General features: G+C 54.0%; 2 protein-coding genes across 8 annotated transcripts in view; one reads left to right on the top strand and one right to left on the bottom strand.

The window, feature by feature from the left end:
• Window positions 1-7,820, bottom strand: part of FAM221B (family with sequence similarity 221 member B) — a 17,110-nt gene extending 9,290 nt beyond the window's left edge. For 3 of the 4 annotated variants that reach the window (XM_037144502.2, XM_037144500.2, XM_053656404.1), the window contains exons 1-2: window positions 7,207-7,820; window positions 757-1,145 (exon numbers count right to left, since the gene is read on the bottom strand). The gene's annotated coding sequence lies outside the window, so the exon portion shown is untranslated. Of the gene's footprint in view, window positions 1-756; window positions 1,146-5,501; window positions 5,588-7,206 lie in introns of those variants that run through there. The other variant, XM_053656405.1, reaches the window with a different exon arrangement.
• Window positions 1,460-24,256, top strand: TMEM8B (transmembrane protein 8B). Of its 4 annotated transcripts, none has more exons than XR_008389924.1 (13): window positions 1,460-2,209; window positions 6,505-6,694; window positions 7,058-7,265; window positions 13,520-13,653; window positions 13,991-14,259; window positions 14,856-15,181; window positions 18,366-18,459; window positions 18,659-18,782; window positions 18,854-18,996; window positions 19,212-19,390; window positions 20,579-20,734; window positions 20,824-21,132; window positions 22,344-22,424. XR_008389924.1 is itself a non-coding variant. In XM_037144497.2 (13 exons), the coding sequence occupies exons 1-13, from the start codon at window positions 1,675-1,677 to the stop codon at window positions 23,321-23,323; spliced, it is 2,802 nt and encodes a 933-aa protein (XP_037000392.2). In that variant the 5' UTR covers window positions 1,460-1,674; the 3' UTR covers window positions 23,324-24,256. The 4 variants fall into 4 exon arrangements, 3 of the variants coding, with proteins under 3 accessions (XP_037000392.2, XP_037000393.2, XP_037000394.1); XM_037144497.2 differs by lacking the exons at window positions 20,579-20,734; window positions 20,824-21,132 and adding exons at window positions 22,623-22,739; window positions 22,988-24,256 and having other exon boundaries at window positions 22,344-22,490; XM_037144498.2 differs by lacking the exons at window positions 20,579-20,734; window positions 20,824-21,132 and adding exons at window positions 22,623-22,739; window positions 22,992-23,162 and having other exon boundaries at window positions 22,344-22,490.

Below are 24,256 nucleotides of genomic sequence, written 5' to 3'. Positions count from 1 at the left end.
TTGGCCCTCTGCTGCCTTCCCCAGCATATTAATCCACTCACCTGTTTTTTCACTGATTTATGTAATTTATACTTTTGTAAAGGGCCTAACCCTACACTTTCACTGAGACTCTGTGCTAAGCACTAGGCTCAGTTGAAGGAAGCTGGGAAGGAGACAGGTTAACCGACATGACAACACAAAGGAGCTGGGTAAGCCCAGGATGCTGTGGAGAGCGGGGCATGCCGAATTTGTCTTGGAAGTATGTCCAAAATGAGTGAGCGCTCCTTAATGACCCAACTGTAGTCTTTCTAAAATGCAAACTTGACAATGGCATTCCCTTGCTTTAAAATACTCATTGAGTCAATCTAAGGATTAAGGCTGAATTTCTTAATCCTGATGTTCAGGGCCTGTCATCATTTGCAACAGTGTCTAAGGCTTCCAGCCTTGACCTTCCCTCCACACTTCTTGCCCCCACCATGCTCCGGAGGTACCCACTACATCACTTAAACTCATCAGAGCCTTTCTGAAGGGGACGTTTGGGACAGGAAGTAGGTGAAGAGGTAGGATAATGGGGAGGAAGATCTTCAGAAGAGGAAAAAGGGACGGGGTGGGATGTGGAGGACTAGAGAACGGTAAGAGGCAGGGGTCAAGAACGGGATAGAGGGTAAGGATGAAGAGTAGAGAATGGCGTGGGGGTGGTACTGAGGGCAGGGACGGAAGGCGTTAGGAGAGAAATAGGATGTGCGCTTGGAGGAGGGGCCATAGGAAGCTACGTACCTCTGGGCTTTGGCTCGGTTTTTACAAGTCCTTAGATCAGGATCTTGTCTGAAGGTGGGACTGGGAAGTGTTAGCCCGGAGAGAGGGGAGGCTCTAGGTTGTGGATGGAACCCAGCTGCAGGGCGCTGGGTGGTGACAGGCCTTGTCGGCAAGCCTACAATACAGGGAGGACACCTGCAGAAATTAGCAAAGGAGCTCTAGCCAGATTTGGGGTAGGTTGGGAGGGGAAGGGATGAGGGGCGGATGGAGGGACTTGATTGAAGCCTCTGGAACCCTGGCCAGAAGAGAAGGGATCCGTCACCAGGGCAACTGGAACGCCTAGCAGTCTGGTCACCTCTCGGGTGGTGGTCGTCTCCTGAGGGTCTGCATTGGACCTGGAGCGGACGAACCTACAAGGGTACACTTCTTTTAAGGGGGTTTGTGGAATCTTTTTGAAAGTCTCTGGGTAGGGTTTGCGGAGATCTGCGGGGACGTCCGTGGGTGTCTGGGTTTGTGAGGGTCTCTGTAGTGTTCCCATGAGATGTTTGTGGGGCCGTCCCCGGGGCCTGTGAGGACTTGAGGGTACTTGGTGCCTGGGTTGGGAAAGGCTGGGGCTCAAGTAGCTGGGGCTGGGCGGAGCCTGTCCCTCGGAGCCCAGCAGGGACCAATCCGACTGACCGAGAGGCGGGGCGCCCGGTGACGTCAGGCTCAGGCGGCAGCCGCCGCCGCGGGGCCTGGTTATCGCCGGTTCAGCGCAGCCCGGAGTCGCCCAGGCCTGAACTCCTATCCAGGTCCCTGGCTCGGCCTCAGCCAGCCCGACCCCGGCCCCGGGCCCGCGAGCATACCCGAGGCCACCCCCCAGGGGTGGGGAGCGGAGCCGCGGGTCAGCTCTGCGAGCGCCCCGCGCTGGCCTGTCCGGCCCCGCCCCCGCCCCGGGCCATGGCCCAGCCCTTGTCCCGACCCCAAGTCCTATTATCCTTATCCCGGCCTTGGCCTCCGGTCCCTCCCTCGCCCTGCCTCCCAAAGCAGTCCCAGTCCGGGCCTGAGCACCAGCGAATGCCCAGGTCCAGGTCCCAACCCAGGCCCCCCGTCCAGTCCCAGACCCTGGCCTGGCCTCCACCCCCGCCTCTGCCCTGGTTACACCCCCTGACACAAATCCCAGGCCAGCTCCTGTCCCAATCCCAACCCCAGTGTTTGCTTAAACCCAGGGCCCACACCCTGCCCTTGCTCCAGTCCCCATCACAGCCTCTCCTTGCATCCCATTCCCTGTCCTTGTTGAAGCCCCAGTACCCAGCTCAGCCCGACCCATTATCTCAGCCTTTGCCCTCATCTCCGTGTTTACCCAAGTCTCTCCCACTACCCACCCCTCTCTCTCACACCCTACCCCTCTCCCAGCCTCGACTCAGGTCTGGGCTCCGGCTGCCACCAGCCCTGTTGCTGCTGTTGCTGTTTTCTGTCCTTGGCCCAGGGGCTGGTGAGTGCAGAAGCAGCAAAGGCTGAGGCAGGGATGGGCTTCTGGCAGGGAGGGGTGGACTGGAGCGACTGGGGAGAGGTGAGACCTTGATAACCAAATCATTGGGGGAAGAAGTGGGGAGAAACAGGGAGGAGAGGGTTCTTCTACATCCGAGAGGAACTGGTAGAGTCAGAAGAGAGGTAACAGGTGGCTTGATAGCACCGAGGGCAGAGATTCCAACGTTTTTTTTCCTGTTGTACATCTGACCCCGCTTTGACTCTTGCTTTTTTTGCAAAGAGGTCTCGTTCCTGCTCATAAAGTTCGGTAGGAGGACATGGCCCCACACCAGGCAGCCTCTAGTCCAGTGTGGGAAGAGCTAGCCTAAACTTTTGAGATATCGGGCATGCCTTAAAATAGGTTTATGAAAGCAGTTTTGAAAATAACATGTAGCAAACAGATGGACACGGGTTAGTCACCATTATAATGGGTTTTCTTCCCGTAATGAGTTTTGTTCCAAATAAGCTTGATTTGGCTAGGAAAAACTGATACTCTCAGAGCAGGCTTGAAACTCAGAGGCCGTTTTACAGACAGGGAAACTGAGGCTCAGCAGGGGAGCAATTTGCTCAAGGTCATATAGCTTGTAAATGGAAATACTGGAGCTAAAAGAGTTCCTAATTTCCACCCCACACTAGTGGGGTTTTTTCCCCACTGCAACATGTGCCTGATAAAGAGGGAAACAAACCCAAGTGGGCTCAAAGCACAATCTGCCCTCTCCTCTGTCTGCCCACAGGGAGGGGCTTCATCCACAAACTGGTCCTCATTTGCCAGCTGTCAGCCTAGGGCCACTGTCCTAGGGTAGTGGTTTGGTTAGGAGAGGGAGAGGTCCAACTTCTTAATGGGTGGGATGTTGGAGGGGTGGTCCTTGCCATAGGAGATGGGCCAGAAAGATGGCCCCATCCTAAGGCGATAACTGTGGTCTGCCTGGCGCCGGCCCTCAGCCACCCCTGGTGGGTGGCACTCTAGACAGGGTGGACATGTGCCTGAAGGAGTCTTTGGCAATAACAGCAGAGTAGCTGGGGGTGGGGGGTGGGTTTCAGTGAGCTCTGGGGTCTTGGTTCAGTGCACAAGCTGGGGAGATCAATGCATGTCAAAGGTCACCCCTCCTGCAGAGATGTCCAAGTTCACTGGTACCTGGATGCTTAGGTGCCTGAGTGAGGGATCTGTGGGAATGCTGGGCGTACGCACTGTGTGTACATGCTTGTGTGTTAGTGAGTGTAGGCACATGCATGTTGTATGGGGTGCATGTGAGCCTGTGTGTCCTCTGAGTACCCCATATTATTGTACATGCTGTGGCCCACACATGTTCCCTTCAGCTCTTCCTGCCATTGTAGATGGTGTTACCTTCCCAGCACATAGCTCCGTGTCTGGAGGCAGCATTGGATGCCTCTCAGAACAGATACAAGTGATCCATTTGCCCCCCAGCCTGACTCCTTCAAGGAAGGAGCCATAGAAGGACTCAGCGCTGGTTCCTGCTTCTGGGAAATGGGGCAATTAGCAGATGTCGTGGCATGTCAGGTTTTCAGTTGGGTGAAGGGAATGCCTACTGTTGGGCCCAGTTCATGGCTTCTTTGTTCACGAGCCCATTGAGCAAGCCGGAGCTGGCTGGGGGAGGAGAGTGCTGACAGCCACAGAGCCGTAGACAGCTGGAAGATGTGGATTAAAATATGGCTGTCCAGAAGCAGGTTTAGGTGGTTTGGGGAGAATTGTAATGAGGCCAGAAGAGAGTGCTGAATAGGCCCTCTGCAGGCAGGGCGACTGGAGCTGCTCAGAGTCACTGCCTTGGAAGCTGTGGCCTGGCCTGCAGGAGTGCTCTGTGACGTGGGGTGGGGGGTGGGGTGAGAGATCGTTGACTGAGGGGAGGACCACAGACTGTTGGTCTCAATAAATGCTTATTGTTGGCTTCAATCTTATTTCAGGAATGGAAGGTATCTCCTGGGTCTCCGGGTCCTACCTCAATCCTTGGGTCTTTTCCCTGGGCTCAGCTGACTGCATTTTCATAACCTGGGCTTGCCTTGCCATTCCAGAAATGACCTTTTGTTCTACCTACTGCTGTCATCAGCAGGGTCAGCCTTAGCCTCCGTGGGTGTGTGTATGTGTATGCATGTGTGTTTCAGGTGGTGGTAGACATTCCCCCGAGCTTCCCCTGGAATGAAGTACCAGGGCATCTAGGACAGGTTCATCTGAGCTTGCCTAGGGCCTTACTTGGGCTTCCTCTGGGACACAGCTTTGTTGGCCCTGGTGAAACCCCAGACCAAAGCTTGGTGTGAATGGGGCTGCGGATGCCTTCTGGAACATTTGCCCTTAGAACTTCTAGGTTCCCCCCCATCACCAGTTGCTGCTCACTCCCTTTTCCTACCAGCCTCTCCTGGGACCTCTACAGTCCCTGGCCCCTTCTGGAGTTTCCCAGTAACGGCTGAACTAGTTTCCCAGTATCCAGGCCATGCCATGTTGCAGCTTTGAGTCACAGGGCTCTGTGTGCTTGTCTGTCCATGGCTTCCCAAAGATTTTAGCTGCTTTTCAGGAACAGCTCCCTGAGAGTCTGCACAGGAGGCCTGGTGAAGATTTCTTCCTCACAGTAGCAATGGCTCGTTCTACGACCCATCCTGGTACCGGCTTTGGGGAGGAGAAGCTCCCGCACCCCAAGCCCAGGGCTCTGCTTTTTTGTGACAGTGGTATCCAGGCTATTCAGCTCTTGGCTCTCTGCCTGCCAGTTGTCATAGCCATGGCTCCGAGGAAACCTGTCCCCTCCATCCATTGGTTCATTTTCCTTCGTTCCTCTCCATACACTGCCACGGCTCTCTGAAGGCTGCCCTGTGAGCCACTGGTTGGTTCCTGGGCAGTGCTCAGCTTGCAAGGTGGCTGGTCTCCTTGCTGACAGGTGAGACTGACCATGTGGTCTGCACTGGACAGACTAGCCCTTGGGTGTAACAGTGGCCTTCGAAGATAAACTCAGGCCGGACTAGGGCCAGCGGCCCTCACCTCTCTGCAGGGTGACTCTTGAGGCTGCGGTTCAGTGGGTCTGACCTCACCCCGAGTTGCCTCCCTCAGCAGCCTCCCTCTCCCGATGTCTCATTCTGTTATTTCAAATACCTCATTTCTGGAGTCGTGTCTCCCATTCCAGAGAGGGGGACTGTAAGACTAGTTAGGCCCCATGTGTATTTCCTACTTGGCTGAAAACTCTGCTTCAGAGTCTCCCCTACCCACTCCCCCCACCCTGAAAAAAAAAAAAAAGCTGATTTCCTAACCTTCTTACCTGTCCTGAGGTCATCTTCTGGGTTTCTGGGGCTGCTCTTAAGTCTTCAGAGCAGTCAGATTCTCCAGAACTTTGCCTGCCATTTGGGACTCTCTTCTGTCCAGCTGAGTTACTGGGTTATTTTTGCTTTAACAGCAGTGCTAGCCCCCTTGTGTTTGCCTGGCTAGCTGCTGACAGCAGACTTTCCTGTTCACTTTGGCTCTGCTCCCAACAGCCATGCTCAGGTATCTGGGCATTTCACTTAGAGATGAGCCCCTCTCCCCTGCTCTGAATATGAACGTTCCCAAGTGGTTGAGATTCCACCACAGTCCCCAGCTGACTGCCTTCCTGGGCCTCCCTCCGGGAAGTGCCCTCAGGCTACTCACTATGAATCCCAGAGGGCCTGGTGCCTCTCCTCTTCTCCCAGGGGCTTTTGTGGTGGCCTGCCAGCTCCTGTCCTTGCCTCTGCCACCCAAGAAGGCCCCTTGCAGACTCACCACACTTTCCCCTCCCCCTCCTGCCCTGAGCCAGTATACAGACAACTTTTGTGAAGCTTCTGAGGTTTTTTCCTTCTCCTGACCACAGGGGAATAGAAAGGGGAGGAAAATAAACAAGAAAGTTACACAGTTTCAGGCTGACTCCCCAGCCCCACAGGTGGAGTTCCAGCCCGCTCAGAGGCCTGAGAGCCCATGCCAACACACGCAGGCGCATGCTCCCGTTCACACCTCTGTTTTGTTAGGCTTAGTGAGAGGAGAACAATGACTCCTAAGTGCGGGGTAGCTGTACAGTCCTGTAAAGAGGCCTGGTCTTGGATTTACGCAGATCCAGGTTTAAGCCTCAGTTTCCTTATCTATAAAAACAGGTCATTTTTTCAAGGTCATTGTAAAGACTAAAGCCGACGATGGCGAGAGCCACCAGAGAAGAGCATTTGTTGAGTTGGTGCTGTTGCTGAGACTGGTGTGCCTGCCGCTTAACGGACATGCCCTGTGTCCTTCCTGCCCCTTTCTTTCTCACCTGCTCCCAGGAGGCCTCTTCCTGACCGATTACTCCACCTGCTCACCCCGCAAGCTGAGTCCTTTCCGCTCCTTTGCCAGCACTGAACTCTTCCACTTCCACGTTCCTGAGGACACATTCCTGGCTGTTTGGAACCTCATCATCTTCAAAGAGCAGGGGGGGTCCTTTGGGGACCACTGCCCAGACCAGAGTGTGACCGTGTGAGTGTACGAGTTTACCTCCGGGCTCCGCTTCTCACCCCAGACCACTGTCCGAGCTAAAGTGTGACTTTATGAGTACCTAAACTGACCTCCTAACCCTGACCTCTGACCCTGGTTGAGATTGAAGTATGACTGAGGGCCAAGCCCTCTGCTGCCTGATGACTTTGTTAGTACTGTTCGTGTGAGCTCCTGAGCGGACCTTTTGCCCTGTCTGTGCTGACCCCGGACCTGGCACCGCCTCGTTGCATGTGTCAGTGTAGGGAGTCTACTTGTTTGCCAGTGACGATGACAGTTCTCCCTTTTCCCCATTTCCCATCCCCACCTCATTGCCTGCTCTCCTTCTCTCCTCATTCTGGTCCCCAGGTATTTCCGGTCCGGGGCACCCCCTGTCATCAATCCCCTGCACACACACTTCCCAGGGGACACAGCTGTGCCTGGGGTGTTCTCACTGACCCTCAGCTGGACCCTGCCCAACCGCACCTCAGGCATCTTTAATGTCAGCAGCCCCTTACCTGGGGACTGGTTCTTGGCGGCCCACCTTCCCCAGGCCCATGGCCACATCTCCGTCAAGGTGGGTTGATACTGTCCAGGGCAAGAGGGGCCAGAGCTGCTTCTCCATCTCTGCTGAACTCCTCCCATGGGTTACCTGGAGCACCAGCTTGTACCAGGATGGGCAACAGCATCATGGTGGCCGGGGTAGAGACTAGCTAGAGGCCAGCAGGTCCCTCGATGGGCCAGAACCCGTGATCTGTACCAGGCAATTTTGTAGCCTTGGAAGGACATGGTGGGTCCGCGTAAGCTGAAGGGAAAGTCCAGAGTCTGTAGTCAGTCAGAGGCCCTGGCATTGCAGAGTAGTGTCCCTTCCTGTGGGAAAGTGCGGGAGTTCACCGAGGTGACTAGAAGTCAGCTAGGGACAAGTCAAATGCTGCTGCACAAACCCAGGATAGCCCTGCAGACTCAGGGCTACAGCCCAGTTGTTAGTCCATCCGGTAGAGCACATTCCTCCTCTGTCATAGTTTCAGCTCCCTGCACCCCCTGGAAGGCTGTGTGGGAGCACTCTGGGGTAGGGTAGTTCTTTCTTGGTAAGGGGAGGCTTTGGGGAACTGGTGTCTGTCCTGTTGCCTCCCTGTCCTCCAAATATCTGCACTGGTTTCACAGAGCAGAGGTGGTTAGAATCTGAAGTGTCCGTTCAAAGGTCAGAGTGCTTTTTCATTCTGGTCGGGAGGGGAAGGAAATGCCACAGAGTTCTGCTGCCACTCCTGGGTGTTGGGAAGAATTCTTACTTGTAGTGAGAGGATCTATAGTTTTACTCCTGTCTGTTGGTAGGAAGAGAAGGTGTGATAAGCTGGTCATTGTCAAGAGTGAGAGGACTGAGAGTAAGCAGAGTGAGGATTTAAAGAACAGGAAAGCCGTCAGGGTTTGGCTGCTGAGAATTGAGAGGGACAGAGATTCCCAATCAGATGAAGGTTCGAGTCAATGACAGTGCTCCAGGCTGAGTTCCTTGAGGGAGGGGCTCTGTGACTTCATTAGACTCACCTCTCTTCCTCCTACTGCACCTGAATGAGCTGAGAATCGCACAGGGCCCAGTGTGCTGGCACTGCTGCTTTCAGAGTGGGGACTAGGGCTGAGGTGGTGTCTGGAGACCTCGGCGATAGGCCTGCTTTTCCTGAGAGCAATGCATAAAGAACTTCCCGTCAAGGTCTGGGAGCCCCCTGGGGGAGAGTGTGTTGGGAGCTCCCCTGAAGATGGCTCTGAGGTCTAGGTAGGTCTCGATTCTCATCAGAACCAAGTTAGGATTATTCTGTTTGCAGGAATGTCATATGTCTTTGGCCAAATTTTGAAGAGCCTGTTCCTGATCCTAACTCTGATCCCGGCTTCTCTTTGTGAGGACTGACAGGGAAGATCCTTCTGAAGCCCTGCTGTGATGACTCAAAAACCTTTCTGAGTGATCAGGAGGAGCCGGGGGCGCCTAGACCCGGCTGGTATTATGGCGGCTGAAGTCCGGTTAGAAAAGGTCAGAACCAGGTTTAGCTGACATACCCATTTGCAACCAGATGTAGCAAGTGGGGCCCGGGGGACTTGGTACCGCAAGCTGGAGCCCTAGTCAGCAGAGCTCCCTGGGGTGTGGTGAGATTTGAGAGGAGAGGGCACAGTCCCACCTTGCCCATGAATGGCAGCAGACCTGGACGCCGTGAGAGATGCAGCTTTTCAGTCAGGCCTGTTCCAGAGGCTCAGAGGGTGGGAATGGGGTGAGGTGGGGGTAGGGAAGGAAGGATCACCCTCGTGGTCCCTCTGAGAGTTTGATTACCTTTCGGAATCTTAAATGGGCCTCTAAGGATTCTTAAGTTGTCTGGTTAATTGCTTAGATTTAAGCCCGTGGGTAATTGTCTAGAACGTTCCTCCAGGGCTCCATCTTCTTGAGTTGCTTCCTCCTTATTCCAAGTCTTGACTTCCTATGCAGCTTGGCCAACACAGGAAGTCATGTGCATTCAAGGATATCTTTGGGTAGGGACTGAAGAGTCCCAGCAACAAGAAGGCAGTGCTGTTTCTAGGGCTTTTCTTAGCTTCAGGGGTGAGTGCAGACTTGCCTTTAGACCTTAGTCCTGGAGCACCTGCTTTGTCCCAGGCCATGGGTTGGGTGCTTCAGACACAAGTACATAAGATGTATATTAGGAGATGTTTTAAGAGGACAAATGAGAGGTGGCTAATTCAGCTTGGTAGTGTGGTGGAAGTGGTCTTAGGTCACTGTTAGAAAGTGAGGCCTGAAGTAGGGAAGGCAGGGAAAGGCATTCTAGGTGGTAGGGTAGCCTGGGCTAAAGCCTGAGAGCTGGAGCAGTTGTGGAGCAGTTGCTGGGATGGGTAAGGGAGGTGGAGGGGTGGGAAGAGGCCAGATCATGAAGGGCCTAGAAGTTTGAACTTCATCCTGACAGTGACAGAAGGGAAGAGACTTGTCTGGTCCAGGCCACCGTCCTGAGCCCTGGTCCCACACTGCTGCTGGCCCCCATGTCTGTGGTATTTGCTCATGTGTCCCAGCACCCAGCTCAGAGGCTGGCACACAGTGGGGGCCGGGCAAGTTTGCATTGCCCCTCTGCTATCTTCTCAAACTCATACTGTCCAAGACGTATCTCACTTCTCCTCCTTTCCTTTCCCTTTCTTCCTGTCAACCTCTTCCATCGTGACCCATTCCTTCTGTCTCCTTGCTTTTCCTGTCTTGGAACATGGGCTCATCCTGTGGTGCCCAGCTGCCAGTCTGCTCTGAGGGGCAGGCCTTCGGGCTGTGGGTAACGCCTGGCACCCAGTGGCTCATCGGGGAAAGTCCTGCGAATGTCTGGGGCGTAGTTCTCCTTGAATGTCTCCTTTCTCCGGTCCAAGGTCTGAAAGTAAATGAAAGCAGGTAGAATAATGACAACAACCATAAGGAAACCAAAGGAGCAGATTGTATAAAAGAAAGGATTTGGCCGAATCCACCAACTAGGACGAAGTGTAGCTCAGTATGTCAACTGAAGAGGTTAAAATCTGCTAACAGTGCTCATTCTGCTCTTCCTCCTCCTCCTAAATTATTTTATTTGTGTTTTGATTAGGTCATACATGCATCTGGTACAACATTCGAAAGGTACAAAAGGCAGTGAAAAGTAAGTTTTCATCTTCCCTTCAGCTCTTCCCAGTCCTTACTTCCCCTTGCCAGAGTTAACTAGTAACTAGACGTTAATAAGTTCCTTATATTTATTACTCTTCTCTTCTTGAAAGACTCTGGCCTTTGTGACTTTACAGAACCGTCCTGGTTTCCCTCCTGCCCACGCCCACTCCTCCTCTGCCTCCTTTCCTGGCATCTCCTTTGCTTGATCAGACGTGTCGTGGGGGCCCCAGTGCTTGGTCCGGGGACAACTCCTTCCTTCTTTGTCCATTCTCCTGCTAGGGGTCTGCAGAACAATGGTTTTAAGTACCATCTACAAGTGAATGCCTTCCAGGTGTATTCAGTGAGTTCTAATTTCTTTGAATCTCAGACTTTATGATCAACTACTTACTTGACATCACCAATTAGATGTCTCAGAAATGTCTCAGACTTGACATGTATATATCAAAACAGAGCCAAAAGTAAAAATCTCTTCAATTTCCATTTCGCTTCTTCCAGTCCCGAGTCTTTCCTTCCTCTAGTCGTTTTCTCAGCGAGGGGCGCTGCCATTCACCAGTTGCTCCAGCTCCAAATGTAGGTGTCTTCCTCTTCCCGCCTTATTTCTCTACAACCAATTCACAAAGTCTCGTTGACTCTACTTCTAAAGCGTGCCCCGAATGTATCGCCTTGTCTGTTTCCACCCTTACCACACCTACCCTCATCTTCCTGTTGGGCCATTACAGCAACCTTTCAAGTGGTCTCCCTGCTTCCACGCTTGCCCCCTGTCGTCTGTGCAGCATTCATTTACTTCCATGTTGACCACCTCTGACTGATGGCAGGTCAGGGGCTGTGCTGGGTACAGGGATGGTCCGATGGAGAAGGCCAAGTGTTTTTGGGCATCTTTAGTCTGTAAGCCCTATCCAGAGCCTGGGACTGGCTACTCTGCTCAGGCAGAGGGTTTCTTTCTAAAGAAACCCAGGCCGTCCATACCAGAACAGTCTAGAACTCAGTTTAAGGCCTTCTGCTCCAGCTTCTTGCAGACCATTTTGTTTTGCACCCACTTCTCACTTTTGACCCTTGTGGTTTCTCAGGTTTCCTGGCTTTGACCTTGTTCCTTCCATGACTGCTGATGTTGACTCTGTTGCACTCTCACTTGGCTTCTGTCTTGGTGGCTCTGGAGGCCCTGAGTTCTGGTGCCCTCTTTCTAGCCCCGTCACTGGGCGAAGGTTGCTGCATCTCTGCACCTTCCCTGGTCTCCGCTGACTGAATGAATGCTCCCCTCTAAACTAAGGGAGGAGTATTAGATGGGCATCTTCTATAGTTTAAGGAAGGAGCACATCTTAACCACTGAGGTGATGTCCACTGATCCTTCAGTTAAGCCAATAGCAAGCAAAGTGTGGAGCAAAGTTTTTCTGCCCCCAGACTGTCCAACAAGGAAACGGGCCACCTCCTGATCATGGGCCCCTGCCCTGGGAGTTCGTCCACCACAAGGTTACTGTGGGCGATCCCTGTGGAAGCAAGTGAGGTTGATGAAATGACTTGTGACAGGAGTCCTGGTCCTTAGAGTTTGACATCGAAGATGAGGAACATCTGCTTTGGATATCAGAGATTGAGGTCTCTGAGCTGGGAGGTGGGGTCAGGAGCTCTCCGAAGGCACACTCTTTTTGATATCCATTCTTTAACTCAACAGATATTTTTTTTAGCTCCTAGTGTTTGCCAGATGGTGTGCTAGGCATTAGAGATGCAGTGATGCAAAAAATCACAGAAAAATTGCAGGCAGAGGGAAATGGGATTTTCTGCCCTGGCATGCACTGAGGCCTCCTGTGAGCTGCGGGGAGCTCTGCTGGAAGTGTGTGCTGTGGCCGGCTTGTTCCACGGCATGGAGCTCAGTGGGGTGTCAGAGCCTAGGGCAAGGTTTAGAGACATGTCTCAGTCAGAATAAACACTTAAGTGGAGAGTGGCCTCTAGTTTATTGGGCCGGCACAAGGTCGTTTGTCCAGAAGACAGGAAAACCTAACCAGGAGGCCCCTCCACCCTGAACTGCCACAGCAGCGGGGCTCAGATAGCTGCAGGCGCTGCAGAAGCGGAACAGGAGTGAGAGAGGCTGTGCCCACTGAAGAGTGCTGAGGCCGCGCGGGCCAAGGGTGCTGTCAGCTGAGGAGGGTGCGGGATCTGATCCAGAAGGCCACTCAGGGGCATGTGGCTGTTCTCCAGCCCCGTCTCTTGTCAGAAGGAGCAGACGTATCTGTGGGCCCCTTGAGACAGAGCAGTGGGAGAGGAGACAGAAGGTAGGCTTTGGCTTCATCAAGATAAGAGCTTCCCCCAGTCGGGTTGATTTGTTTTCTTTTTTTTTTTAAAGATTTTATTTATTTATTTTTGGAGAGAGACAAAGGGATGGAAAAAGAGAGGGAGAGAAACATCGACTGGATGCCTCTTATAAGCTCCCACATGGGGACCTGGCCCGCAACCCAGGCATGTGCCCTGACCAGGAATTGAACTGGCGACCTTTCAGTTTGCAGCACGGTGCCCCGCCCACTCAGCCACACCAGTCAGGGCCATTCATGTCTTCATTTGTTGATTCAGCAAACTCGTTTGTGAAGTGTACCCTTTACACTAGGCTCTGAGTCTGGGGAAACAAAAGTGAAATAAGACCAGGTTCCTATTCTCAAGTTGTTTACAGTCTGGAGGTAAAAAATGGCCCTTCCCTGGGGATGTTAAAGCAGAAGCTGGACAAGCACTCTGGGTGGGTGGGTGGGTGGGGAACAAAGGAAGTCAAAGGTTCACATTGTGGGAGAGGGAGGCGGTTTGGATGGAGGCCTTCCTGGAACTTTCCAACACCCAAGGAGAGCCAGGGTTTAAGTTCCTGTGGGCTTGGTGGGGGGCGGGTGGTTCAAAATTACCTGGAGGGGCTGTTAGGAATGCTCAGGACGGGGTTGGGTTGGCGGAGGGGCGGACAAGGCCTGATTGTCAGCAGGGCCTGAGTTTGAATCCCGAACCTCAGCCAGTGCCGAGGATCACAGCAGATCCTGCAGACTGAGAAGGACAGACCTAAGCAGGCAGAAAGGACCCAGAACTTACAGAGACCTCAGCCTCTGCCCTGGGAGGAGGGGACCAGAGGAGGGTGGCCCCCGCCCCACCTGCCGGTTCTGTCCGCCCACCGTCAGCAGCACCCATGCGGTCTCTGCCCCCCCACCATGCCTACTTTCTCTCAGGGTCTCCAGGATGAGTGTCAGTACCTCCTTCAGCCGCAGCTGATCGTCCGGCGTTTGCTGGACGTTGCTGTGCTGGTGCCTGGCCGTCCCTCAGAGCAAACCCTGTCCTCTCACAATCGCTCAGCCCTGTACAAGTAAGTCAAACCCGCTCCCAACCCCAAACCTGGCCCTTTCCCTCTTCCTTCCCTGGCCTCAAACAGGGAACCGGGTTCTCTGGCTACTTAGCCTACCTGCCTGTTCCTACCTTCCCTCTAGCCACTCTGGACAGCCGGGCCACCCAGAGCCCCAGGGTGGGGTGCACCCCTGCCTCCCTCTCTCCCAACACAGAGGGGAGGACTTGAAAAGGCCTCCTGCTCTCCTGTGCCCCTTCCTCCTCCCCACGCCCTTCCTCCTAGCATGCCCCTGATTCTGGTAGCCCTCTCACCTTTCCATACCCTGTGTTTTCTTACCCCCAACCTCCCCTCTGCCCAGGGTCTTTGTGCCCAGCTTCACTTACAGGGTTTCAGCACAGCTGGTGTGTGTGGGGGGCCGCGGGGCATCTGCCTGCCCCCTTACACTGCGCCTACGTCCCAAGGCCCCACCCCTGCACAACTCAAGCTCTGTGGCCTGTGGAGGTGCCTCTGTCTGCCAGTTGGAGCTAGCGCTGCCCCCCTGGGGGCGCTGGGTCTACGTGCGTGTGGAGACGCCATCCCGGGGCTCCGGAAGGACCGTCCGCTTCCAGCTGTGTGTGCGGTTGCAAGGTCAGAAGCCCCACATCTGCCCCAGTCACCCAGCCTGTGTTGATGTCTGTGACTAAGAAGAGGCAGGCATGGTGGCTGTGTCCAGTGCCCCTGTGCTATGGCCCTACAATCTCCCTGACCCCACCCAGGCTCCTTCACACTCCTACCTGGACCTTCAAGTCACTGGAAGGCCTTCGGGTCATTTTTCACCATCTGGGGCTCGCTGAGGGACCCCATCCCTCTTCTTAACTTAGTCTCTTTCAGTTTCCTGGGGTAGGTAGGGACAGCTAGGACCTCTGGGACACTGGTCTTGTGAGAGCCCCTGCAAGTGAGTGAGAGGGTCAGTCATCTGTTTCAACAGTATCCTTGGGTGGAGAAAGAGAGATGACCTTGAATTTGATTCCCTTCAACATGATAATCTATTAGCTATGACCACTAGGAAACCCCTAGGCCCTATCCTGTGACCCTGGGTGCCCCATACTCCCAGGGACATTCAATTCTCATTCTCACCCCTCCCTACCCTTTGCTAAATCCTGTCTGGCTCAGATCTGGTTCATGGTGGGGCTCCAGGGCTGTGAAGGCAGTGGCCCTCAGCTCTGACTTCCTCTGCCTCACAGAGTGTCCGAAGCCCAGCCTGTCCCGTGCCCTGGTCCCTGGAGCTGCCATGAACATGCCTCAGTCACTGGGCAACCAACCACTGCCCCTAGAGCCACCATCGCTTGGGGCCCCTGTGGAGGCGCCCGGGGCCCCGTCTCCGCCTGAGCACTGCTGGCCGGTGCGCCCCACTCTGCGCAACGAGCTGGACACCTTCTCCGTCCACTTCTACATCTTCTTCGGCCCCAGCGTGGCCCTCCCTCCCGAGCGCCCCGCTGTGTTTGGCCTGAGGCTGCTGCCAGTGCTGGACAGTGGAGGCGTCCTTAGCCTGGAGCTTCACCTCAATGCGGTACATCATGGAGAGCAGGGAGGTTACCCCTGTGGGGGAACTGGAAAAAGAAGGTGCCAGGGGTCATTACCTCCTCCTGGAAGCCTATGCAGGTTGCTTTCACCCAGATTTATGATCAGAGACCATGTCTCAGCCCAGTTCTGGTCAAAAACATTCCCCGAGTATTGACTGCAGTACAGATAGGCTGGCTCAGCCAGGGCAATTCAGAGGGGTCTGGAGTTCCCCAGTTTTGTAGCCTAAGCGCCCGTCACTAAGGGCCACTCTCTGTAGTGGGTGTTCGCTTTCATGCACACATCTGTGGTGGGGAGTTCACGGTCTGAGGCCACGCAGCCCATCTTTAGATAGCTCTGAGTACTAAAGGCAGGCCTGGCATTCCATGAAAACCTGCCTCCGTGGATTTTTACCCACTCACTGATCTTTGTTTTGCCACAGAAACTATATTTTGCTAAATCTATCCTAGTCCTTCAAAAAAAAAGTTAATAGACTCAGTTGATCAGAGCAGTTTGAGGCTTACAGAAAAATCGAGTGGAAAGAACAGCGAGTTTCCGCAGTCCCCCTCTTTCCCTGCACAGTTTCCCCCGTTCTTCACATCCTGTGTTACTGTGGCGCGTCTGTTACACCCCTGTCCTGTGTTAGCAGCCCGTCAGACGCCCCTCAGCTGCCTCGCTATCAGCATCTGAGACCTGTCCCCATCCTCCGCTACCTCCCCGGTCAGACTTCCGGTCCTCGGGTCTCTGGATAAGCGATCGGAGGTGGTCTGACGGGGCTCAGCTGCCTGCCTGCAGCCTGAGATTAGCCGTCCTCTTTCCGCTGCTGCCCCGCACTGACCACCTGGAGCTTGGGGTGATTTAAGATCTCTGAGTCTCTTTCCTTTCCTTCCTTTTTATTTTCTTCAAAACAATTGTATTCATTTACTTTTTAATTATAAGAATAATAGAATCACATGTAAAAGTTTTAGAAAAAAGAAGATGTTCTCGTAACACGACCGCGTAGCCTTTTGATGCGCATCTTCCCGGTCCTCTCCCACCTTCCCTGTTACATGTATCTGACTGTGACCAATGGGCGTACATGTCTCTGTGCACCGAGCCTGGTTCATGTGCCCTGCCGCCAGTTCCCATCTCATATGTTTGCAGTGAACTTTTTAACCCAAATGGAAGAATCCATGCTCATCTTTGAGGCATGGCCTAATGACACTGGTTTGGGTCTTGGGCTTTCTCCACTTTGTGTAGTCACACGCTTGAAGAACCAGCCCTCTGTGCCTCTTAGTCCTTGTTTCCAGCTTTGAGTAAGACGGGGCTAAGGACAGAGCCCTGCGTCAGGTGACTGCCTTAGGTTGGCATCAATCAACAAGGATCCCCCAGCCTTGGGCCCTATTAAGTCTCCTGTCCCCCAGCTCTGGGGGCAGGGACCGTTTCCTATGAATCGGCCTGTGACCTGGTCTGTGGCTCGATGTGGTCTTTTATGGGACATGGCTGAGAACTTTCAAGTGGTCCTGCTGGTCAGGAGACAGCTGAGTCTTCAGCCTGAAGATGTTCCTTATTTTCATACTCAATTCTGTCTGACTCTGTTCTAATGCTGTATGTATTTTGTGTTTGCTTATTGTCATGCCTCTGGGCAGTGACAGTGAAGTCTTGATTTGACCTTGAAACCTTAGAGCACATACCAGAGACCAGCTGTACGCATACTTGTTCTTCCTCAGCATCCTGAGAGCAGAGGCCCAGCCCTCCGCAGCTCCTCACCCTGTTCCTCTCTGCGTTCTTGTCCGCTCACTCTCATGGGCACCTGTTTACCTTCCCCCATCTTCATGCGATGACCCTTGCTACCCACCTCAGACAGTTGTTACATTTATTCTGAAAGGTATATTGGCACATCTACTCTCTTTATTCTCACACAGGATATGTGCTTATTGATTTTAGAGGGGAAGGGGAGATGGAGAGAAACATCGATGTGAGAGAGAAAAACATCGATGTGAGAGAGAAACAGATCAGATTCCTCTTACAGGCACCCTGACCAGACCGAACCTGCAACCCAGGCATGCACCCTGACCAGGCAGCAAACCTGTAACTTTCTAGTTTATGAGATGATGCCCCAGCCCACTAAGCCACACTGGCCAGGGCGGCACATCTACTATCTCTCCAAGTATTTCGATGTTTTTCCCTTGGATCAAGAATTGGTCATTTGAATCAGGGAACTGCAATGGCTAGGGAACATTTTTTATCTTTGGCTCTCCCCCGGAATGTCTTTCACTGAGTAATACTTTGGCATATTGCCCTGGGCCTGCATTGAGGAAAGTTATGAGCAGGTTGTATGACATTCACTCCTGTCATTGAGGACAAGATGCACAGCCAAGTGCTGCTTTGACGAGGACTTAGCTGAGAACCACACCTTCGGATGCTGTACTTCTGTGACTCTGAATAACCTTATCTTACGGGCTCGCAAATCCGGTCACTCATTGTGTTTCCTTCTTTGCTTTGGTTGCTTGGAAGTCAGCATCAAATATACAGCCCACATTTAAGGGCAATCTTTATTTTTCCTATCCCGATTTTTCAACTTCCCTCTTACATTTATTTTATCCTGTGATTTGCATTTAATAAGCTGCCTCAAATCCTTCTTGAATGAGGTGAGCTTATGGCAACCTGTTACCTTTATTCCCGGCTTCTCTTCGCCCCGGCCAGGTCGCTGCATTTAATCCCTCGGGCACTCGTCACCGCCCTTCTGTACCTCATCACTTCACCTGCGGAGTAGCCTGTTCCTTTGCCTGCCTCCTGCCTTCAGACTCAGGTGAAGAGGTGACAGTGACTGAACACCTCACAGTCACCCTCCTTCACAGCTGCTTTCTACATCCAGCAACAGCACCCTTCCCTCCCCCTCAACAAGCTAGGACTGAAAAAGAGGGTGTTCTCTTTAGCCCGAACAGTTCAAACGTTCTGCCCAGAGGAAGGATTTGGGATTGGGCCTTGCCTTTTTGTCAGACTTCGCCAGCTCTCTGGTGTGGGAGATTCTGTGTTCTGAAAATGGAGGAGAGATGGGTGATGAGCGCACCTGCAGCAATGTGAAGTCCAGTGAGGGCAAGAGGAATTTATGGGGAGGGGTTAACAGGTGTAGGAGTCTGGGGGTGAGGTGGGGGTGGTAGGACCTCCAGGGTGGGACAAGTTCATCTTCATACCTGCCTCCCCGACCCCAGAGCTCCCTGCACCAGGAAAATGTGACCGTGTTCGGATGCCTTACTCACGAGGTGCCCTTGAGTCTGGGGGATGCAGCAGTGACCTGCTCCAAAGGTGAGGATGAGGAATGGGGAAGGAGAGATGGTTGGGAGTCCGAGAAGGGGCGGGGATCGGTGGGGAATGTTATGGACGGAGGATGGGCTAGGGATGGGGTGGGAGTGGGGGGTTGGGGGCAGATGGGTGAGGGTTCTTTAGGTCCTGGGCCCACACTGCCCCTTCCTTCCTTTCACTGACCCCTCCTTTACCCGCTCAGAGTCCCTGGCTGGCTTCCTCCTCTCAGTCAGTGCCACCTCCAGGGTGGCCCGGCTGCGAATCCCCTTCCCACAGACTGGGACCTGGTTCCTGACCCTCCGCTCCCTGTGTGGGGCAGGGCCTCGGTGAGTAGCTTGCAGCTGTGTGACGGGTGGGAGGGAGCTGCCGAGCCCGGGTGACCGCCGTGTGTGCACAGGTTTGTGCGGTGTCGGAACGCCACTGCAGAGGTTCGGCTGCGCACCTTCCTGTCCCCGTGTGTGGACGACTGCGGGCCCTATGGCCAGTGCAAGCTGCTGCGCACGCACAACTACCTGTACGCGGCCTGCGAGTGCAAGGCTGGTGAGTGTTCTGGGTGGGCAAGGGAGCTCCTGGGGCTCTCGGGAGGGGGTGGCCAGGAGAGCATGGGAGGGCGGAACTAGGTACTAGGGTCAGACCAGCCTCCCCTGGCAGTGGCACTGGCTTAGCTGGAGGCCCCAGAGGCTTCCAGAAAAAGCATTTGTGGAACCTCTGGCTGCCCTCTGTACCCTTCCACCCTGTGCCTTCCCCACCCGCAGGGTGGCGGGGCTGGGGCTGCACGGACAGTGCGGATGCGCTCACCTATGGATTCCAGCTGCTGTCCACTCTGCTGCTCTGCCTGAGCAACCTCATGTTTTTGCCGCCCGTGGTCCTGGCCATTCGGAGCCGATACGTCCTGGAAGCTGCTGTCTACACATTCACCATGTTCTTTTCCACGGTATGCAGTGGCATCAGGGTCTTCTCTGGGTCCTTATCCATGTGGTGGGTGAGGTTCTACATTTTCCCCATGTTCTCCACCGGCTTGGGGATGTCCGTATCTTCACCATAGGAGGATGCCTCCAGTTCACTCTCTGCCGTGGCGGTGTGTCCCCGCCTTTTCATGTGAAGGCACGTATGCCGTGTGGTCAGTTTTGTAAGGCACATTGGGGTCGATGAACTCGTCTGTTCGGAACTTAAAATAGCCAGCAGCCACTGCAGGCAGTGTGGGGTCTCTAGTTGTCTCACGCCCTGCCCGTCCACCCTGAGGGCGAAGGGGACCGTTACCTCAATTCACTGGACGGGTAACTGTTCCACAGTGTGGGGTTGTGCCTTCACCACCAGAGATCTGCAGGGGGCAGGAGGTGCGCGCTGTCACCTATGTGGCCGCATGGCGAGTTGTCAGTCTCGTGGAATTCCTCCGTGATGGGAGGGCTGGCTGTGCTGTGCTCGTGTTCTCCATCGCACTGGGGACTCCTCCGATGTGAGCATGTTCTTTCTTACAGCATAAAAAGGTGTCTCCCCACTTAATAGCCATGGCCTCCTCGAATTATCATGGGGACTTCTGGAAGGCAGAGGAGATCTCTATGATTGGGTAATTTACAGAACGGTCTGGCTCTTAAAATCCCAAGAAACTTTACAGATTCAAGTGTGTTCTGCGGCATCATGGGAAGTGGCGGTGTGATATAAAATCCCAGTCCAAAGGAGGATGTTTTGATGAAGATTAACACAGTTTTAAACCCCTTCCCTTCCATTACAGAATTTCCACATCTGTGTCTTCCCACTCTTCTATAATCATAAAAATTCACATTACACGCACGTATCACAGATATTCTAAGGCAGGGTAGAGGAGCGAGCCTGCTAATGTGACTTAGCCTCCATGTAGACGGCCCCCTCGTCCCCCACCCTGGGGTTGTGCACCTAGGGATCTTCTCATCTCAGCTCTGGGCTCTTGGCGTCTGGTGACATGCAGTGCCTGCCTGTGGGCACTGCCAAAGTCCTAGATGCATTCAGACTTTCCTCATGTCTTAGCAACAGAGGTGTCACAGAAAACCAATACAGCCCCGCTTGTTCAACATTAATAGATCAGATATATGTCCAAGTTGCAAAATCCTACTTATCACTTAGGAGAATCCTACTTATCACTTAGGAGAATGATGGGGGCCGATGCCCCGAAACAGGGCCGTGTCATACGTTGGTTCCTCCTGGACGTCCATCCGCAGAGGAGGAGGAGCAGCCCTGTCTGTCTCCTTGCCTTGTAGACAGACCTTGGCCCCTTAAGCTGGATGAGAGGAGCACGTTCCAGGTTTGCTTTACTGGCCCCCTTTTTAGACCCACTCTGACAGTGCTCATTCTATTTTTATATTGGACACCGTTTCTCCCCTTTATTGCCAGATGCCCGTATACTGTTGCGACCAAAGCCTCTAGCAACAGCCGTTCCTCCAGCCAGCTCCTGGCTACATGCAGATCTGATGTGATTCATAATTAGTAAGAGTACCTACGCGGGCCACTGGGAAGAGCGTGTCTGTTCTGCACTCTGCACAGGCATCCCGGGCGTCGGCTGCAGAGTGTTCAGTCCTGGATGGCTCCTCATTTTCTGGACACAATGGCAGATCAACCTGAAAATAAAACACCTACCACCCAGTGGGAACACGGGGGGAACTATAGTGCCTGGCACCCCGTACGGAGCTTCTACCTCCTTAAGTAAGATGATGAACAAAAGATTAGGGGAAAGATGAGGTCAGGAAGAAGAATTCAGTGGGGAAAGTGTTATGCCTCAAACTCATATTGCAAACCATGATACCTCAGCCTAGACGATAGGAGATGTCAGGAGATGGAAGGAGTGGGTGTTGCCGCTGTGGTGTCTGCTTTTCCTCAGAGGTCCGTCCAGCGCGTTTCCTTTGGGAGGGCGCATAAGGCAAAAGACATAAATCCGCAGAGAGCTGTGTGTTCATCTTCGCGCCAAAGATATTCTTACAGCCATACGTGTTCTTAGTGTTTGGCATCAAAAATACTCAAATCATATGAATTCTACAAGAACTTCAGAGAAAAGTGGCAGCAGGTGTCCTAAGGCAGAGAGAACTCCGGTAACTCCTGGGCAACCTTCTTACAAATGAGGGAACGCAGGACGTCAGAGGCTGTGCGCTGTCCTGAGAGGCGCAGGGACTGGGACCACAGACCAAGGGCGCGCTGATGGCGGACCTCCTTTCTCTAACTGAGGTGCCGCAATACCCTGATACAATTCCATCTGTGTGCCCTGCACCCCTCTTTGAATCTCTTCAATACCCTGCTCTTTCCTGTGTTCCCCACAATGTGGGAGAGGTGGATGCTGCATTCTTGCATTTTCCCACGGTGTGAGGGGCCACGCTCTTCTCCTTGGCTGGAGGGACTGTTTTCATACTGTGTCTACATTGGGTGGGCAGTGATGAAGAGGACCAGTTAGCGAAGGACCTGAGGGTGAAGCCCAACTCAGAGTCTGAGCTAACAGCGGAGACTGGGACAGGCTGGGGAGGCTTGCGGTCTGGGTTGGCCAAGAGGCTAGCGTTCAGGCGCAGAGCCTGGGTCAAGGATGAGGATTATGGATGGGACCTGCAGCAAGCACGAGGGGATGGGGAAGGATTGGCCTCCCTGGCCTGGTGTTCTCCACAGCACCTTCCAGAAGCAGGAACATGAGGAAGGTCAGGATGAGGGTCGGGGCTGCAGATACATCCCTGTACAGCCGAGGCAGACCAGGCCCCCATGCCATGTTTTTCTCAGGAGTTGGGTGTGGAGTATTTCCTGAATCTGTGCCGCCTGTGACCTCTGACCCCTGCTTCTCTGGCAGCAGCACCCCCACCCCGTGGCCTCTTTCTTCAGTTGTGTAGGCCTGCACCTCTGCCCCCAGTTCTCTCAATGGCTGTCATTTCTCCCTCTAGTTCTATCACGCCTGTGACCAGCCAGGCATTGTGGTTTTCTGCATCATGGACTACGATGTGCTACAGTTTTGTGACTTCCTGGGCTCGTTAATGTCTGTGTGGGTCACTGTCATTGCCATGGCTCGTTTACAGCCTGTGGTCAAGCAGGTCAGTGTCGAATGGGCCCTGGGGGACAACTATAGCCAAAGTATGCCCGAAATGCATTCCCAACCATGCCAGGAGGGCCTCACCAAGGGCCCCCTCCATCCTGGCCCGGCCCCTGGAGTCCTCTTTCCCCAGGTGCTGTATTTGCTGGGGGCTATGCTGCTGTCCATGGCTCTGCAGCTTGACCGGCATGGACTCTGGAACCTGCTCGGACCCAGTCTCTTCGCCCTGGGAATCTTGGCCACAGCCTGGGTAAGGGTGGGGAAAACTGTGGGTAGGGTGTCTCAGCGGGACTTGGGTGCAGGGCCCTGGGTATCTGGTCCTCGCTTTAAGGCAGGCCCAGACCCAGTCATCATTACGGTTCTGCTCATGGTGCCCATTCTAGTCTTAGCAGGTTCCTTCAGGTCACAGCCACAGCTCAGGGGAGCCTGAGAGTGATGGGCTCTGGTGTGGGTTCCAGGGCCTCCCATTCCTGAGCTCCCCTTCTCTGCCTCCTCCAGACAGTACGCAGCGTCCGCCGCAGGCACTGCTACCCACCCACGTGGCGCCGCTGGCTCTTCTACCTGTGCCCGGGCAGCCTAATTGCAGGCAGCGCCATCCTACTGTATGCTTTTGTGGAGACCCGGGACAACTACTTCTACATTCACAGCATTTGGCACATGCTCATCGCCGGCAGTGTGGGGTTCCTGCTGCCGCCTCGTGCCAAGACTGAACACCGGGTCCCCTCCGGAGCCCGGGCCCGGGGCTGCGGTTACCAGCTGTGCATCAATGAGCAGGAGGAGCTGGGCCTTGTGGGCCCAGGAGGGACGCCTGTCAGCAGTATCTGTACCAGCTGAGAGCGGCTTTGGGCCTGGCCCTTGGGGAACGTGAACCCGTCCTCGGGGCAGAGAGCCCTTCCTGGGGTTTTCCCAGGCAGCGTGGAGCCTTCCCAGGGACGAGAGACAAGTTGTATTTCTTGAGGTCGTGGAGTCTTTCTTGACAGGGAACTCTTCCAGGGACCTGGCATCCTTCCTGAAGGCCTGGAGCCGCCCTGCACCCATGGGTTCCTTCAGGACTGCAGCCCGTGCAGGACTGCAGAGTCCCCTCCGCACCAGGCAGTCCCTCTCAGGGACATGGAACCCTCCTGAGGACACAGATTCCTTCCTGGAGGGACAGAGCTCTCCCCGGACATGGCGTCATTCCTGAGCAAGTGGAGGCCATCTTGGGAAGATCTGAGTTTCCAAATTTTCCCAGCATCTCAGCGACTCTGGCCTCAGGCCTCCTTCCCAGAGGCAGCGCTGGGCTGGGCTGGGCTGGGAGGGGAATTACAGAACACGGGGGCTGGAGTCTTGAGTAGACGCGGGTAGAGTCTGGTGTGTCTCCAGTGAAGTGTTTGCTGGTTCCATGCTGCCTTTTTTTTCTGCTGCCAAGGGTGCGGGGGAGGGGAGGGGGAGAGGGACCTTGAGGAGATCAGCAGGGGTGAGGCAAGCCCAGCAGGAAGGAGCTGCTGGAGCTACTCTCTGTGGCTGTGGTCCCATGGTGTCAGGCTATAGCAGCTGGGAATAGGGAGCTGAGAGAGTGTGAAAGAGAAAGAGAGATGTGCTGAGATCATTTAAATCAGTGAGACAGACCTCCCTTATGGTACCCACACCCAACAGGGAAGGAAGCTGAGGACCCAGGAAATTGGACCACCATGTACAGATCTCAGATGTGCAAGAAATATCACAAGAATGTAACTTCTATTTTCAGCTCCATTTTGCCTGACTGCCAAAAATATAATCCTTTGTCAA

The sequence above is a fragment of the Artibeus jamaicensis genome, unplaced genomic scaffold (assembly GCF_021234435.1).
Source record: "Artibeus jamaicensis isolate MK-2021 breed Jamaican fruit bat unplaced genomic scaffold, CSHL_Jam_final scaffold_1964, whole genome shotgun sequence".
Taxonomy (NCBI): domain Eukaryota; kingdom Metazoa; phylum Chordata; class Mammalia; order Chiroptera; family Phyllostomidae; genus Artibeus; species Artibeus jamaicensis.
The sequence above is the reverse complement of the archived record's forward strand: the minus strand, read 5'-3'. Positions and strand labels throughout refer to the sequence as shown.

What these genes read in the sequence shown, in the direction of transcription:
- TMEM8B (XM_037144497.2), top strand. Translation starts at nt 1,675, where the DNA reads ATGGCCCAGCCCTTGTCCCGACCCCAAGTCCTATTATCCTTATCCCGG. An exon ending in CCAGACCAGAGTGTGACCGT is followed by an intron (nt 6,695 to 7,057) that starts GTGAGTGTACGA and finishes TCTGGTCCCCAG; the next exon opens with GTATTTCCGGTCCGGGGCAC. An exon ending in GGCCTGCGAGTGCAAGGCTG is followed by an intron (nt 18,997 to 19,211) that starts GTGAGTGTTCTG and finishes CCCCACCCGCAG; the next exon opens with GGTGGCGGGGCTGGGGCTGC.